A 15,535-nucleotide genomic window follows, 5' to 3' on the forward strand; every position below is an offset into this window, starting at 1 on the left:
TGATGCAGCCTAAAAAATGTGATTTCACGGATTCGTTGACTGGACTACAAAAGTCCGAGCGCTAAGGACGTTATGAAATCCACACGCTCAATTTTAATAATATATATTTCAGATTCGGGTTTCTCACCCCAAAAATAGGGTCTATACAAAAATGCATCCATTTCTGACGCAGCCTAAGAAATGTCATTTCACGGATTCGTTGATTGGACTAATGGTCTTCCAGTGCGCTGTGCCTTGCGGAAACGCTGAAAGATTTCCGAAAATTACCAACTTCGGAAATTCACATCGCAAAAAACATGACTATATGCGGCTCGACGAGCCGCAGAACTTTTATGAAGACTTTTTTAAAATCAAATTGATAGTTCGACGAAATGATCTCGTTTTTTTTTTCTCCAAATAGGAAAACCCCTCCTGATGCCAATTATGTTTTGAAAGTAGATTTATTTTTATATTTGCAACATAAAAATTATGGCAAATCATTACTGTCAGGAATCGTTTCCTCAGACTTTGACGGACAAAAGTCTGCAGGGAAGTTTCGCGGACAGAAAACTTCCAGTGGAAAAGTTGTTCCTTGATATTTAAGGAAAACTTTGACCAAATTTAAGCTAAATCTTTTTTTTTGTTTAAGAGATATAAGCGGTTTTTTATTGCCGCACGCGCACTCGATTCGAGTCCACCGACGCCCTCTTACCGATCACAGTCGTCTAGAATAGGAATTTACTTTTCATAATCGCCCCCAGGTCGTATTTTTAAACCGATTTCAAAGTTTTTTTGATAAATGTTCAGCATTCAATTTTTAAGAGAATTTTTTTGGGGATTTTTAATTCTTTGTCACTGAGCAAGAATATATAAACAAATAAATTGAAAAAATTGACCATTTCAGCTTTGTTAATTTTCATCTCAAGACAAAATACAGAAAAAGACTTAACATTAGCTGGAAGTATTGAAAGTCAACATTTCTCTTCACAATGAGCTATAGAATACGAATAAAGTATTATTTTTAATATTCCACCACAATAAATTTGTTTTATAGGGTCTTGAAGAAACTCTATAACTGAAAAAATGATTTTTGGTATTTTTGGGTGCTAATTACGATTTTTGTAGGTTTTTTAATGCAAATAGTTGCCAATATATGAAATACAACTTCATACTCATAACAAGATGCTTAAAAAATTGTTTAAACAATTTATCATTGTTTTCAGAATTTTTTTCATAGAATAGAGGTAGAAAGTTGCGGTTTTTTCCAAACTTTTCCAATTTTTGTCCAATTTTCAATTAAACTTAGGTGATACTTAATGTTTGTTAACAAAAGTAATTGTTTGAACAATTTATTATTGTCAATAATATTCAATTTCAATAATGCTAGAAAGTTCCGTTTTTCTCTGGACTCTTACATTTTTGTCCACTTTTTACTAAGTAATGCAATAGTTAATGCAAGTTAAGAAACATTCTTATTTAGAGAATTTTTTATTGTTTATAACAATCTTTTCATAGAGTAATGTTAGAAATATTCTTTTTCCTAAATATTTAGTTTTGCTTTGACTTTGTAGTTACAAACAAAATAAGAAGCAAACCTCAAAAAGAATCATTTCTTTTCATCGCCTAAGTTTAATTGAAAATTGGACAAAAAGTGTAAAAGTTTTGAAAAAACCGCAACTTTCCATCTCTATTCAAAGAAAAATTTCTGAAAACAATGATAAATTGTTTAAACAATTTTTGTAAGCATCCAATTATGAGTTAGAAGTAGTTTCACATGACTTATGGGGATGATACTTTTTTCGTGCTTTTTTGGCAGTAACAGAAAACTATATCAGCAAAAACCTGGCGTATTTTTTAATTAGGTTGATTTTAACGAATTTTCAAAATATACTTAGGGGTGAGTGGGGTGAGTTCCACATAAGATGTGGAGATAAAACTTTTTTCCTGCTTTTTTGGCATCAACAGAAAACCATATCAGCAAAAACCTCGCGTATTTTTAAATTAGGTTTATTTTCTTGAATTTTCGAAATATTTAGGAGTGCGTGGGGTGAGTTCCACATGAGATATGGGGATGAAACTTTTTTCCTGCTTTTTTGGCATCAACAGAAAACCATATCAACAAAAACCTGGCGTATTTTTTAATTAGGTTGATTTTATTAAATTTTCAAAATATAGTTAGGGGTGAGCGGGGTGAGTTCCACATGAGATATGGGGATGAAACTTTTTTCCTGCTTTTTTGGCATCAACAGAAAACCATATCAACAAAAACTGGCGTATTTTTTAATTGGGTTGATTTTATTGAATTTTCAAAATATAGTTAGGTATGAGTGGGATGAGTTCCACATGAGATATGGGGATGAAACTTTTTTCCTGCTTTTTTGGCAAAGCGTTGACATTGGGGCTCAGTTGTATAGCTTAGTAACCTCGCATATATTTAAATGTAACGAAATATACGTAAAGTAGACATTTTTTTATAAGTATTAGAAACCTAATTTTCTTTTTTAATTTGTATAACGTTATTTAAAGCTTGAAGTTTCTATAAGTAGGTTTATCTTATCTCATGAGACATCCCCATTGTATATATAGTGAACAAGGCAATTATATTTGTTGTCTGCTGAGTGCGCCTAGGCTGATTTTTTCATTGACTTTTTATTTGTAATAAAATTTTAAAAATGTAGCATATGTGTTCATTCTAAGCAGGACCATGAACATTTATAGAAAAAATACTGAAATCAGTTATTATGTATTTGTTAAATACCTTTTTTGTTATATACTTAGAATATGGAAATAGTCGGTAATAGAATTAGATAAAAAGTTTAAAATTTACACTTTTGGAAATATAAATAATACTCGAGCGATATATAGTCGCATCATGAATGGATGGTACTAAAAACAATGTAATGATTTTTTATAAATTTAAAAATTAATTTAGGCATTTTTGCACACCGGCTTTTTTTGTCAGTACTGTGCCAGTACTGCGGAGAATTGCCAGCCAGTACGGTCTCAGTACAGATGCCGGGTATTGGGCCTCCGGCAATGTGTAGTTTTTCTTTTATTTTTGAAAAACATTGAAAAGAAAAATGATATTTGAGTACAACAATACAAGATACGAGAATAAGTAGCCAAAATTTATTCAACCAAAAAAGATTTAAAAATTCTTTACGAATTTTTTTTTGATAGGAAGCGTAGTTTTTTTAATTGTAAAAAACAAAATAAAAAAATAAAACAATACATATATGAACAAGGCAATACGAATAACACTGTTTTAATTGTTTTTAATTGTTTTCAAATCTTTTCAAATCTTTTCAGAACTTCTAAATATATCTAAATATATCTTGAACTTACCTGATTTGTTTAATTTCTTTGTTTTAAAATTTAACTATTTGGTAAAAAATTCCTTATTTTAAAATGTTTTTGTGAAAATTCATGTATTTTGTTAAAAATTAATCTTTTTGGTTAAGAAGTAACGTATGTATTTAAGTAAAAATTGATTAATTTTAGCTTTGTTTAAAAATACATTTTTATAGTCGGAGACTCATCATTCTGCTTTTTATGTGTTAGAATAGTATTTTTAATTAACTTTTACAAACAAATTGGAAAAAATCCCTAGAGATATGTTAGTGAGGAATCTGTCGGTGTACTTGAAATTTGTTTCCGTCTAATACGCTAAGACTATTGCAGTATTTTTCATTCAAGGTACAATTTACAAAGTAGCCAACTTTTGGGTCGAAATTGTTCACGTATGGGTATTTTTTTGGAAGAGTATGAAAGAAACTTATGTAGGTCATATCTATAAAGTAAGTTTTTATTATAAATATTTAAAATTATATTATCTTAAGCAATTAGAAAACTTAAGTCATACAAAAAAATTGTTCTAAAATATTTTTAAATATACTCTTTAAAATGTAAACAAAATCATTAAACAATTTTTCAGGAATCTATTGCCAATTTTGCTATTTACTTGGAAATTGAATTTCTCATGCAATTTTTTGAAAATGTGGCAGAATAAAAAAAAAATTCAAAATATTCCATATTTTATTTTGAAAATTAAAAAAAAATCTTAATATTTTTCAAAATAATTTTTCAACTAGAAATTAATTTTTAGTTTTCCTGGTAATTTGGATAAAATTGTTGTATTCTTTTGAAACTTTTTAAAATAGTTACAATGCTTCTAAATATTGTGTTAAGAATCTTCTAAAATCTAAGTTTTGTTAAAATTTTTTAATAATTGTTACATGCTTTAAATTCTTTAATTTTAAATAGTTTTGTGAAAATCCATGTATTTTGTTTCACACAAATCTTCTTGGATGAAAAAATAATCTCTTTGTTTCCAAATTGAACTGTTTGGTTATTATAATTTCTTGTTAAAAAATACATTTTTTGTGGTAGAAGACACATTGTTTTAGTAGGTAGGTAATTCATATTTTTGTTTTTAAAAATGAAATTTTTGGGTTGAAAACTATTTACTGGTTTGCAGGAAATTCGTCTTTTAGGATTGAAAATTAAAAGTTATGGTAGAGATTTTGTTTCTTTATTGACTGAAAAATCTTTGTTGGTTAAAAATTCTACTCTTTAGGGAAATCCATTTTTTTGGTTTTCAGATTAGTCTGTTTTGGTTGAAGCTTAAGTTAATAATAAGAAAGCAAAAAGTGCCAGTAGCATAACGTCTGGATCCGGTAATATCAAACATATTATTAAAAAAGAAAAGGATAATTATTTTCAAAATTTCCGGAGTGAACAATTATTTAAGGGTAATTTTGAGAAATGCAATTGTTCGAGAAATGAAAAAATCCATGATGTTAGTTAATATGTTCGCAAATGTGGGCAAATTTTAGCTCCCGGATTTTCCCAAATTAAGTAAAATATTGCATCAATAAATTAAAGCTACTGCAGTATATTCGAGTATAATATACTAAAAAATTACCCTGATATAGTTTTTTTGTTAATAAGTTATTGGCCTTTTATTCATATTAATTTTCGTCAGTTGTTTCCTCCTGACGATTATACGTTTAGTTAAGAATTTTATTATTAGGTTGCAAAATAACAATTTGATGAAGAAGTAATCCTTTGTGTTTCATATATCCACTATTATATTATTCGTTGAAAATTAATTTTTTTTTGAATTAAAAATGTAACTAGTCAATTTTTGGCTAAAAATGTTTTTTTACCAGGAAAATTCAACTGCTTGGGTAAAAGATGACCTACTTTGTTAAAATTTTTTTTTGGTTTCACTGTTTAAATCTACGGTTCAATATTAAAATATTTTGTGGAAAATTCGTTTTTTTTTTTTTTTTTTAATTTTAATTTAACTTCTACCTGAATATGATAATTTTCCATTTTTTTTTAAATTGATCTGTTTTAGTTAGAACTTCCTATTTATTGGTAGAAAGCTAATTTTTTGGATCGAAATGTCTTCTTTATTGGTTAAACTGCAACTGCTTGGTTAAAGATTAACTCTTTTGTAAAAATTAGGATGTAGTTTTTTTTTCTTTCTTGATTGAAAAATTTTTTCATGATGAAAATTCGTCTTTTTGGTAAGAAAATCAAACTTCTGGGTTAAAAGTCGAACTACTTTGTTAAAATCTTTGTTTGGTTGAAGTTTGATTATTGGTATTTGAAATTCTTCTCTTTGTTTCGAAATTAAATTATCTTGTTGATGATTTGTCTTTTTGGTAAGAAAATTAATATTTCTGGGTTGGAAATTCAACTTCTTTGTAGAAAATTCGTCTCGCAGGTTGAAAAGTTGTGTTTTTTAAATCAAAATTTGACTTCCTTTGTTAAAAATTTATTTTTTTGCTTGCAGATTCATCATGTTAGTTAAAAAGTCGTCTTTGGTTGAAAATTCAACTATTTTGTTGAAGTATTTACTTACTGAAAAATGATCTTTTTTAGTTGAAAACAGAACTATTCGTTTAAAAATATAGCTAGAAAATTAATCATTCAAAAAGAGATTATTACACACGGAATTCAACTCACTTTAATTATATTAACAACAACAAATTATTGATCAGTAAAATTGTCATTATATTCGTTAAAGTTAAAGGAATAAATAAAAGGATAACTTTAAAACACTTTTGATTTCAGCTTTGTAAACTTGCAAAGTGCTAAAATGAACAATTACCAAAAAACGGTTTTTGACCATAAAATCCGATTTTGGGGCGTATGATAAATTTCGCATTTGACACAAACGCTAAGAGAATCTAAGAGTATGTAGTATCGGGACAATAGAGTAGTGCTTCAACTTAACGCAATTTGTACTCAGGAAGAGTCTCTTAAACTAGCAATTTAAATTCTAAGCTATAGTTTATGAAAATTTAAAACACGATTTCTCAACAAGAAATTTTTTTTTTAATTATTGTCATATAACCTTCATTTATCAAATTATTAAATTATATAATTTGCACACGTGGTTACTCAAACATATAATCGCACGCTTAAACGCTTTGAAAAATCGCACTCCCGAGGATTCGAACCCAACCTAAACTGCCTAAACTAGTGTGTCCTAACCGCGCGCTCTACCGACTTCGGTATCGAAGCACTTGGATCTCGGTGTCAAAATCTAGCCCTAGTTTTGTGAGGCAGCGTCGTACCAAGTCGTATGGTGAGCCCCAGCCATTTTCAAACTAAAAGCTGTTAAACTCAATGTTTCTTTAAAAATCTTTCTGATGATAATTGAGTAGTTCTAAGGCAAATTGAACATTTTGAGAGGGTTTAATAGACCATTCTTTATTTAGAAAGATTTTAGAATTGAGTTTTAGTTATTTCAAAAAAGGTTCGATACTTTTTTTCTTCAAATATTTAAAAGATTTATAAAATATTCAAAAGTTTTTAACACTCAAGAAATTTCAAGTGCAAAAATGCTTTGATAACTTCGATGAAAAAAACGATTTTCTTCTATATAAAAACCTCCATAAATGCGCAGTTATCAATTTTATTCAACTGTTTTATATAGTAATCCCTGAAATAGCACTTAAGGCCATGTGATGAGTGGCTCACGTGATCAGATTCCTACATGGCCGACGCTTTTTTTATTTCCTAACTTATAATCACACGAAGCACCATATCGAGTTATATATTTGGGATACTAAACAAAAAGCACTAAGAATTGTAGGTCTGGTCCTCAATTTGTATAATTATGAAAAAAGTTTTTTGATGTAAATAATTTTTTATGTTTTTTTTTCTTAATTATATAAATCCAAAACCAGAACCACCTTTCTTAGTTGGAAAATAAGAAAAGTAGTGGTAAGGTAGATATCTGGTCAGGTGACCCACTCGTCACATGGCCTGTAGCAATTATTTAAAATACGTGAAACTACGAATTACGTTCCACTTATTTAACAAAGGACTCAATACTTATTGTCTTAAAATATTTAAAACTCCTAAAAGCGATCCAAAAGTAATAAGTAATAAAGAAAAGTCAATTTAAAGAATGCTTTAATAACATCAATGACAAACAAATAATTTTTTGCTATAGGAAAACGTTCATAAAACGCACAGTTTTTAGTTTATCGCAACTCTTTTATCATACTTTTGTTTACTCAGTTTTAAATGTGGAATAGATTTTCTAAAATAGCAATTTAAAATATGTAAAAAAAATGAACTTCACTTATATCACAAAGAGCTTACTAAGGGGTTACCAAGAGGTTACAAATGGCAAGTGCAAAATGCAAAGAGGAAGAATAAAAAGGGCAGAGCAATGGGAGGAATGGTGATGGGAGTAAGCAATGAATGTATAACAGGGAAAGATAAGAAAGACAAGAAAAAACAAAAAGAAGGATTGATAGTAGAAGAGGTAATGATGGGAGGAGAGGAGTGGAAGGTAGTGAGGGTTTATGTGAACGGTGATATACAGGAGAAAGAGAGGAGATGAAAGAAATGATTAAAGAAAATAAAGAAGAGAGTAGGCTGATAATATGTGGGGATTTCAATGCGGGAATATGTGACAGAGGAGGAAGGGAATGGGGAGAAGGGAGAGGAAGAAAATCCAAAGATAAGGTACTAAATGGGGAGGGAAAAAAGTATTTGAAGAGCTTGGAGGAGTTGGGATGGTTTATCTTAAACGGAATTGTAGAAGGAGATAAGAGAGGAGAGTATACACGCTCAGGAGGTGAAAGGGGAACGGTAATTGATTATGTGCTGGTGGATGATGAGGTGAGAGAGAAGATTAAGAAACTAGAGATAGGTGATTATATTGATTCGGATCATTTTCCCTTAATAGTATGATTAGAGGGACAAATAAGCAAGAGCAATGTGAATAAAAGGGGTGGAAATGTAAAAAGTGTAGGAAAAGGGGATTGGTCAAGGGAAGGAAAAGAACAGTTTAGAGAAAAGGTTAGAAATATCAAAATGGAGAAAAAAAATAGGATTAGAGTGCACAAACAAAAATGAAGTGAGTAAAGGGGGGAGTAGAAGTGGATGGGATGAGGACTGTAAAGAGAAAAAAAGGAGGTCAGAAAGGAATTAAGAAAGTGGAGAAAAGAAAAAAGTAATGGGAAAGAATATAGGAAAAAAGAAAGAGTACACTGAGTAGTGTTATCAAAAGAAAGAGGAAGAGAACAAAAGGTTTGAGGAAGAGGCGGAGGAGGCTAGGACGGAAGAAGAGGTATGGAAGGTAATAAACAAAGAAGGAAAAAGAAGAAAAAGAGTAAACCAATATATTGAAATGGTAGAATGGAAGAAATATTTTTTTGGATTTGATAGGAGGAGTAGAGAGAAAAGTTTTAAAGGGAGAAAAATATGGTAGAGAAAGAGATGATAAAGAGGACATATCAAGGGAAGAAATAGTTAAGGTTTTAGGAATAATCAAGGACGGAAAGGCACCTGGTATAGATGAGATTCCAAATGAAGTATGGAAATATGGAGGGGAGGAACTAGAGGAATGGGCATGGATAATGTGTGATAGAGTATGGAGAGGAGAGGGGTGGCCAGAGTTGTGGAAAGAATGAGTAGTTATACCAATGGTAAAGAAAGGAAAAGGAGAGGTGGTTAAAGGTAATAGGGGGGTGATGTTGATGCCAACACTGTATAAAGTATGTGTAATTATTTTGTCGGAGAGATTGAAGATAAAAGTTGAAGAAAAAAAGATCGAGTCACCGAATCAGACCGGGTTTAGAAAAGGAATGGGGGTAATGGACAACATCTATGTTCTGAACTATCTAGTAAATAAGAGAATTAAAAGGGAAAAAGGGGCAATGATAGCAATTTTCGTGAATATAAAGGCGGCGTTTGACTCATTAGACCGAGGCGAAATAGAAAAGGTTATCGTAAAAAAGGGGATAAGAGAGGGATTAATAAAGAGAGTATCAGAAATTTTTAGAGAGACAAAAAGCAGGGTAAAGGTAGGAGAGCAAGTAGGAGGTAGTTTCTGGTTGGTGAAAGGTATGAGACAAGGATGTCCTTTGAGCCCACTTTTGTTTAATTTATTAATATCAGACTTGGAAAAAGAAATGAGGACAAAAAGTTGGGGCGGAGTATGGATAGGGAAGGAAAAGATATATACACTGGCATACCCAGACGGCATAGTGTTTATGGCAGAGGATGCAGAAGGGATGACGGGATTAATTACAGGATTAGAGAAATACTTAGATGGGAAAAAGTTGAATGTGAATGTAGAAATGACCAAGGTAATGAGGTTTAGAAAAGGAGGGGGAAGGAAGAAAGAATGGACAGGGAGATGGAAGGGAATAAAGTTAGAAGAAATAAGAGTATAAATATTTGGGATATATCTTGCAAACGAATGGAGATATACAACTCATATAAGAGAAAGGATAAAAAAAAGCAGCAGGGGTAATGAAACAGGTATATGGGGAATAGGAAAAAGGTTAAAAAAAATTAGAGAAGGAGAATGTGGTTATTTGATACGCTGGTATGGCCAGTATTAGGTTATCGAGCAGAGATATGGGGATGGAAAGAGAGGAAAGATATTGAGAGTTTACAAGAAATGTATATAAGGTGGACACTAGGGGCAGACTGGAGGACGCCAGGATACATGGTGAGAGAAGAAGCGCAAAGGGATAAGTTAAGTATTAGAGCGGGGAAGAGGGCATGGAAATTTGAGGCGAAGCTGAGGGAGGGAAAGGGATGGGAGTTGACGAGAAAGTGTTTGATGGAGGTAGAAGTGAGGAGGTGGAGGACGATCGAATTAAGGAGATGGGAAGAAGAAAGGAGGGAGTTGTTTAATGATTGAGAAATAGAAGACGGGACTGAAGTAAACAATGAAGAACTGTAAAAAAGGATGAGCGAAAGACAATTAATAGAAAGATGGGGGATGATTGAGGAATCAAAATACAATAAATGGTATAAGGTGATAAAAAAGGAAGTAGTGCCAAAGTATTTAGAAAAGGGATGGGGAGGGAGAAGGTGGACCAGAAGAGCAAGATTCAGATTGGGAAACGAGGTAAGGGAGGGGATGTGCTGGGAAAAAGAAGTGGTTAAGATTCTAGGGGAGGATGGATTAGGAGAAGAATGGATGAATGAGTTGGAGGGTGCTAGAGGAGCGAATGAGAGAGCATAAAAGAATGCATGTAAAAAATAGGCAAATGGAGGTATAAAAAAGTAAAAGAAAAAGGAAACGGAAGTCGCTTAGATTAGAAACGTAAAGATAGTAATGGTGAGGTAGAAGTTAAGTAGACTAAGATGCATTTGCGTTCTCATGCTCTCTCTCCCTCGCTTGCACTCTCGCTTTCGTTCGCTCGCTCACTCGTTTGCTAATAAGTCCTAAATTGCGCTATCGCAGGAAATAGAGATAAGGAACTAGATATAAGACTTATGTAAATAGTTTTAAATAATTGTATATATAGAAAGGATAAGATTGAAAAAAAATAGATATAAGCGCAAAGATTTTAAGGAATGGATGTCATGTAAACCCTTACGGGACACATTATGAATAAAGAAAAACTTTCAAGAGCTAATATAAAATAAAGTACTTTCGAGTTCAAAGCTGTTTTAATAACCTGAGTGTCAAAAAATATTTTCTGCTTTTTAAAAACCGCTGTAAAACGCAGTTTGTATTGATCTAAAAGAAAAAAATGGATATCTACACCGAAAAAAATATGTAACTATATCAGTTCAGTAATACCTTGAACTAATACGCTTCGCATAAATTAGAACTTAGTAGGTAAAAAAGTCGAACTGGATCTCTTCATTTAATTTGTAATTTTATCGGTTTGATTATAGTACCGACGCTCTAGCAATACCGAATTACATTGATTAAATAAGTATTGAAATGGAGCAGTTCTTCATATAAAACTCTGTAACGTTTAAATTTGAGAGCACGCGAGATTTTATATTTAAATAATTATTCTTTAATTTTTCCCAACATATATTGTCCGGCGCCTCAACTCAGCGCAATGCTCATGGGAAGCTCTTAAGTTACAGATTCCTTGGATCCTCGCTGTTCGTCGTCATTCGAACCAGCAGAGTCGAACGGAGCAAGGCATAGCGAGTATATCTATATCGACGCACTGTGATTCAAATTTCGTTACGTACCTGATAAAAAAGTGGAACAGTATCTGTTTCGATGCTTTAGAACAGCTCACATTCAACTTATGAACGTTGCCAGTTCTACATGAAGAACTGTTCCATTTCAATACTTACTTAATCGATGTAATTCGGTATTGCTATAGCGTCGGTTCTATACTCAAACCGATAAAATTAAAAATTAAATGAAGAGATCCAGTTCGACTTTTTTACCTACTGAGTTCTAATTTATGCGAAGCGTATTAGTTCAAGGTATTATTGAACTAATATAGTTAAATATTTTTTCCGATGTATTTTGAATATTACCTATTTCAAAAAGTGCTTGGTACTTTATTTTTCTTTGGAATATAAAATACTTCAGAATTAGAAGAAAAAATAATTCTGTAAAGAAAAGTCGAGTGCAAGAACGTCTGTAGGTTGAAAGTGATACTCACGGTGGTTGGATGAAAAATATTGGTCTGTTTCCTCCTTGCATTTACAATTATTATATTTTTAAAATGTTTAATTGTTAATTTGTTAATTGTTATTTTATAACATGAAATACATTCTGAATAAGCTTTTAAAAAATGTTATTGATTTTTTCCCTTCAATATTTTGCTTTAAAAAGGCACAACATTTTTTTTAATTATCAATAAAATGTAATAATTGTATTTTAAAATATTTTTTAAAGCTTGGAACCTTGTTTTATGCTGCCATATATTTATTTGTTATTATTTACATAAAAAAGAATTATGTAACAATATTTTCTATGATTAATGAATTATTTGACTGAAAAAATTAATTTTTTGTATTTTCTTAAGAAAACTTCAATTTTATTAAGTTTTTATAAATACTCATATTTACATTATCAGCATTAAATCTATTCTTAATAATTCAATTAATAAAAAAGGCCCGTCTTCCCTTTTTTATGGCTCTTTTCTTCGTATTTTCAGTTCTCATATGTTCGCATTTCCCTAAAATCGGGACGCATAAAATAAATGAAACGTAAATTTTACCTGGTTAGGCCGTAGGGCACTTGGGGGTTCTTTCGTAGAGGAATATCATTTTGAATACAAAATAAGTTATCATTGTCAATACTAAATAAGTTTTAGGCAACAGATTTTGTAACTTTAAAAAAAATGTTAATCTAGCCGAATGCAAAAAATTATTTTTTCCCCTAATTAAAAACTAATTCCTTTATTCAGCAGGGATTTTTTTTCATAATTTCCAATTTTATATACTTACTTGCTACCTAAAATAGTACCAAAAAAATATATGATTTTTACAACCACAGAGAAAATTTCAAACACTTAATAATTTTTAGAGTTTTAAAAACTTTCCTGCACCACTAAAACTTTTTTTTTTAATTTCAAAAATGTCCAGTTAGTTTCTTATCTTAGTCTCTCCTCATGTATTTTGACGCACTGATATTGAAACAAAGTTTTTTTGCAACATAAATATTCTCGGAGCTATTCAACATTTAATGTTCAATATCGCGTAAAACATAAAAATATCATCTGCGCACTTGCAGAGACGTAAAAAAACAGGACCTCATAATTTGTATACAGTGCTTTGGCGATATTTGATCATTATCCATCATTCTGAGCATTTTAGCGAATGTTAAAAAATAGCAGACTTCATGCTAATGCTTTCAACAACATACTTTTTATTAAAATTTAAGTAATAAAAAGTTCCAAATTTAGCGTTAAGATATAGATTCAAATAATCTGTTAATTCTTTCTAAACAGTTCGAGATCAGACCAATGAAACTTCGATTAAAAAATAAAAATAAAAATTGTAAGGGGGGGGGGGGACTCCTTTAATGCTGAAAATAAAACGAGCACCAGGTCGCGCGTTAGAATACAATAGAGAGCAATACATCTGTTGATCTTTAGTGCTATACCTGGCTGCAGTTAAAACTTACTAGACACCGCTAGATGATTACTTGACGAACCCTAGACAAGGCTGTGCAATATCTGACTGCAGGAAAAACATGCTAGACGCCCCTAGATGAACTCTAGAGTCTCTGGACGAACCCTAGACTAGGTGACAAGCGTCTACACCCCGACTACTACTTTGCGCTCGGGAGCGATCGGCAAATTTCGTATTCAAGCTTCTTACCGCGATCGTTTTGAATTGCGTGCAAGCGATATTGTTACATCATTTTAAATTTTATGCCATTCAAGTTAGATTAATGTATCCATACACATAAATAATTTTATGTGCATAGAATGCGAACGCACTTTCACACGTGATAGTGATTTAAGACAGCGGCGGATCTACAGATACCCTGGGGGGGGGGGGGCTCCGCCGCCAACCTTATACTAAGGACTTAAAAAAAGTCCTTGATTCAGTTTATTTTAAATTATCAAATGATATTGATGAGCTCTCCTTAATGGCATTATTAAATATTAAAAAAACAACAATCTTTTTCAAATACTGTGAACCTTACATAACACCTTATACGTCTTATTCCGCAAGCTCGGGGGGGCGGGGCGATCATCCACCTCTGGATCCATGCTTGATTTAAGACGTCATGCTCGAAAGTTCCACTTGTAAAAATTGCACGAGATAGTGTTGGTTTAGCCGTACCCCTTGAACTCTGAACATTGCACGAAGAAGTTTATCCTCAAAAGAAACCTAAGAATGCATTTAAAAAAAGTATATAGAAAGTAAGTAAAACAAAGTCTTTCAAGTATAAACTATCAAAAATAAAAATAATATTGTGTTTTCATCAATCATAATCTGTTTTAGAAGAAATTCCACCTTTCTTGGATAATCAAAAATAAAAATCATATTGTGTTTTCATTAATCATAATCTGTTTTAGAAGAAATTCCACCTTTCTTGGATAAATGCAGCTGTTTGGTTGAAAATGTTAAAAAATGTAGCTAATCAGTAGAGAATTTAATTTTTGTTTAAAATTTATAGTTTGTGTTAAGAAATGAAATAAAATACTTACTTGATAAAACTTGAACTTAAAAAAATGGTCTTTTATCTTAAAAAGTGCTCTGTTTTGGTACAAATATTATCGTTCTTGGGTACAAATGCTACTTTTTGTGTGAAAGATTAGGTTGAATCAATTTGTTCAGAAATCATTTCTTTTTCAAGATTTATATTTCTAGTTGAAAGTTCATCTCTTTGGTTGAAAGTTTAACTATTTTGTTGAAGATTAATTTTTTTTATAACTTTTTAAAGTTATGCTACATTGTTAAACCTTTTTTCTTGCTTGGAGGCTTATGTATTTGGTTGAAAATTTAACTTTTTACTGGAAAAGTCTGTATGTATGTGTATATGTCTATATGTATATATGTCTATATGTGTGTATGTATGTCAGGCTGTGAGCACGATAACTTTTGAAAAAATTAATCTATTCGATTGGCCTTTGGCACACTATCTGAGTGTCAGAAACTAAAGGCCAAGTTCGTTAGCCAGCCGTTTTGGATGAAAATTCAAAAAGTTAACGTATTTTCAAAATTTATAGACTACTTTTTTCAAAATTCAAAAATTTTATGTACGGAGGTTCATAGTATTCGAACAGACGAATAATTTATCTTAATGACTTTTTTTGATAAAATCAAAATTTACCAGAGTTATGGCATTTAAAAAATTTCAAAAAACACACGAAAATCAACATCTTATGCCAAATTATGCACGATATGAAAAAGTCATGAAAAGAACAATGTTTCTTTTTGAATGTTCTACAAGATTTTTTAACGACTTTTTGAATTTTCTTAAATTGAAAATTCAAATTTTGACAGCATAAAAAAATAAAAAATGACATTTTTCGGTTAAACTGCAAAATACGATAAAAGATGAATAGACAAAAATTGTGCATTTGATAAAGATCTAGAAATTTGTTATCAAAGACTTTTCGATAGGATGCGTAGTTTTGGATTTAATCAAACGTCATTAACAGTAAAATGTGCCCGTTGTGTGGGCAAATTCTTACCACAACTTTTGTCTTTTAATTTCTTTTTCGTCTCGTGTGTAGGGTTTCGAAAAATTTAAGTTTTCATGAAATCCAAAATTTACATTTTTTCACGCAACATTTTCACAGTATTTCAAATATTCTCAAATATAATGCATGTTCAAAAAAAC

The 15,535-nt window shown here is 31.1% G+C and overlaps 2 protein-coding genes across 2 annotated transcripts in view; one reads left to right on the plus strand and one right to left on the minus strand.

Annotated features, from left to right (window-relative positions):
* The window catches only part of LOC117166860, a 74,409-nt gene that overhangs the window by 25,048 nt on the left and 33,826 nt on the right, over window positions 1-15,535 (plus strand). The gene's annotated exons all lie outside the window — the stretch shown is intronic.
* Window positions 13,994-15,535, minus strand: part of LOC117166858 (apoptosis-inducing factor 3) — a 222,802-nt gene continuing 221,260 nt past the window's right edge. Inside the window, exon 8 of the mRNA XM_033351231.1 lies at window positions 13,994-14,076. Within this exon, the coding sequence (XP_033207122.1) occupies window positions 14,019-14,076 (58 nt within the window). The 3' untranslated portion in view covers window positions 13,994-14,018. The remainder of the gene's footprint in view (window positions 14,077-15,535) is intronic.

The sequence above is a fragment of the Belonocnema kinseyi genome, chromosome 2 (genome assembly GCF_010883055.1).
Source record: "Belonocnema kinseyi isolate 2016_QV_RU_SX_M_011 chromosome 2, B_treatae_v1, whole genome shotgun sequence".
Taxonomy (NCBI): domain Eukaryota; kingdom Metazoa; phylum Arthropoda; class Insecta; order Hymenoptera; family Cynipidae; genus Belonocnema; species Belonocnema kinseyi.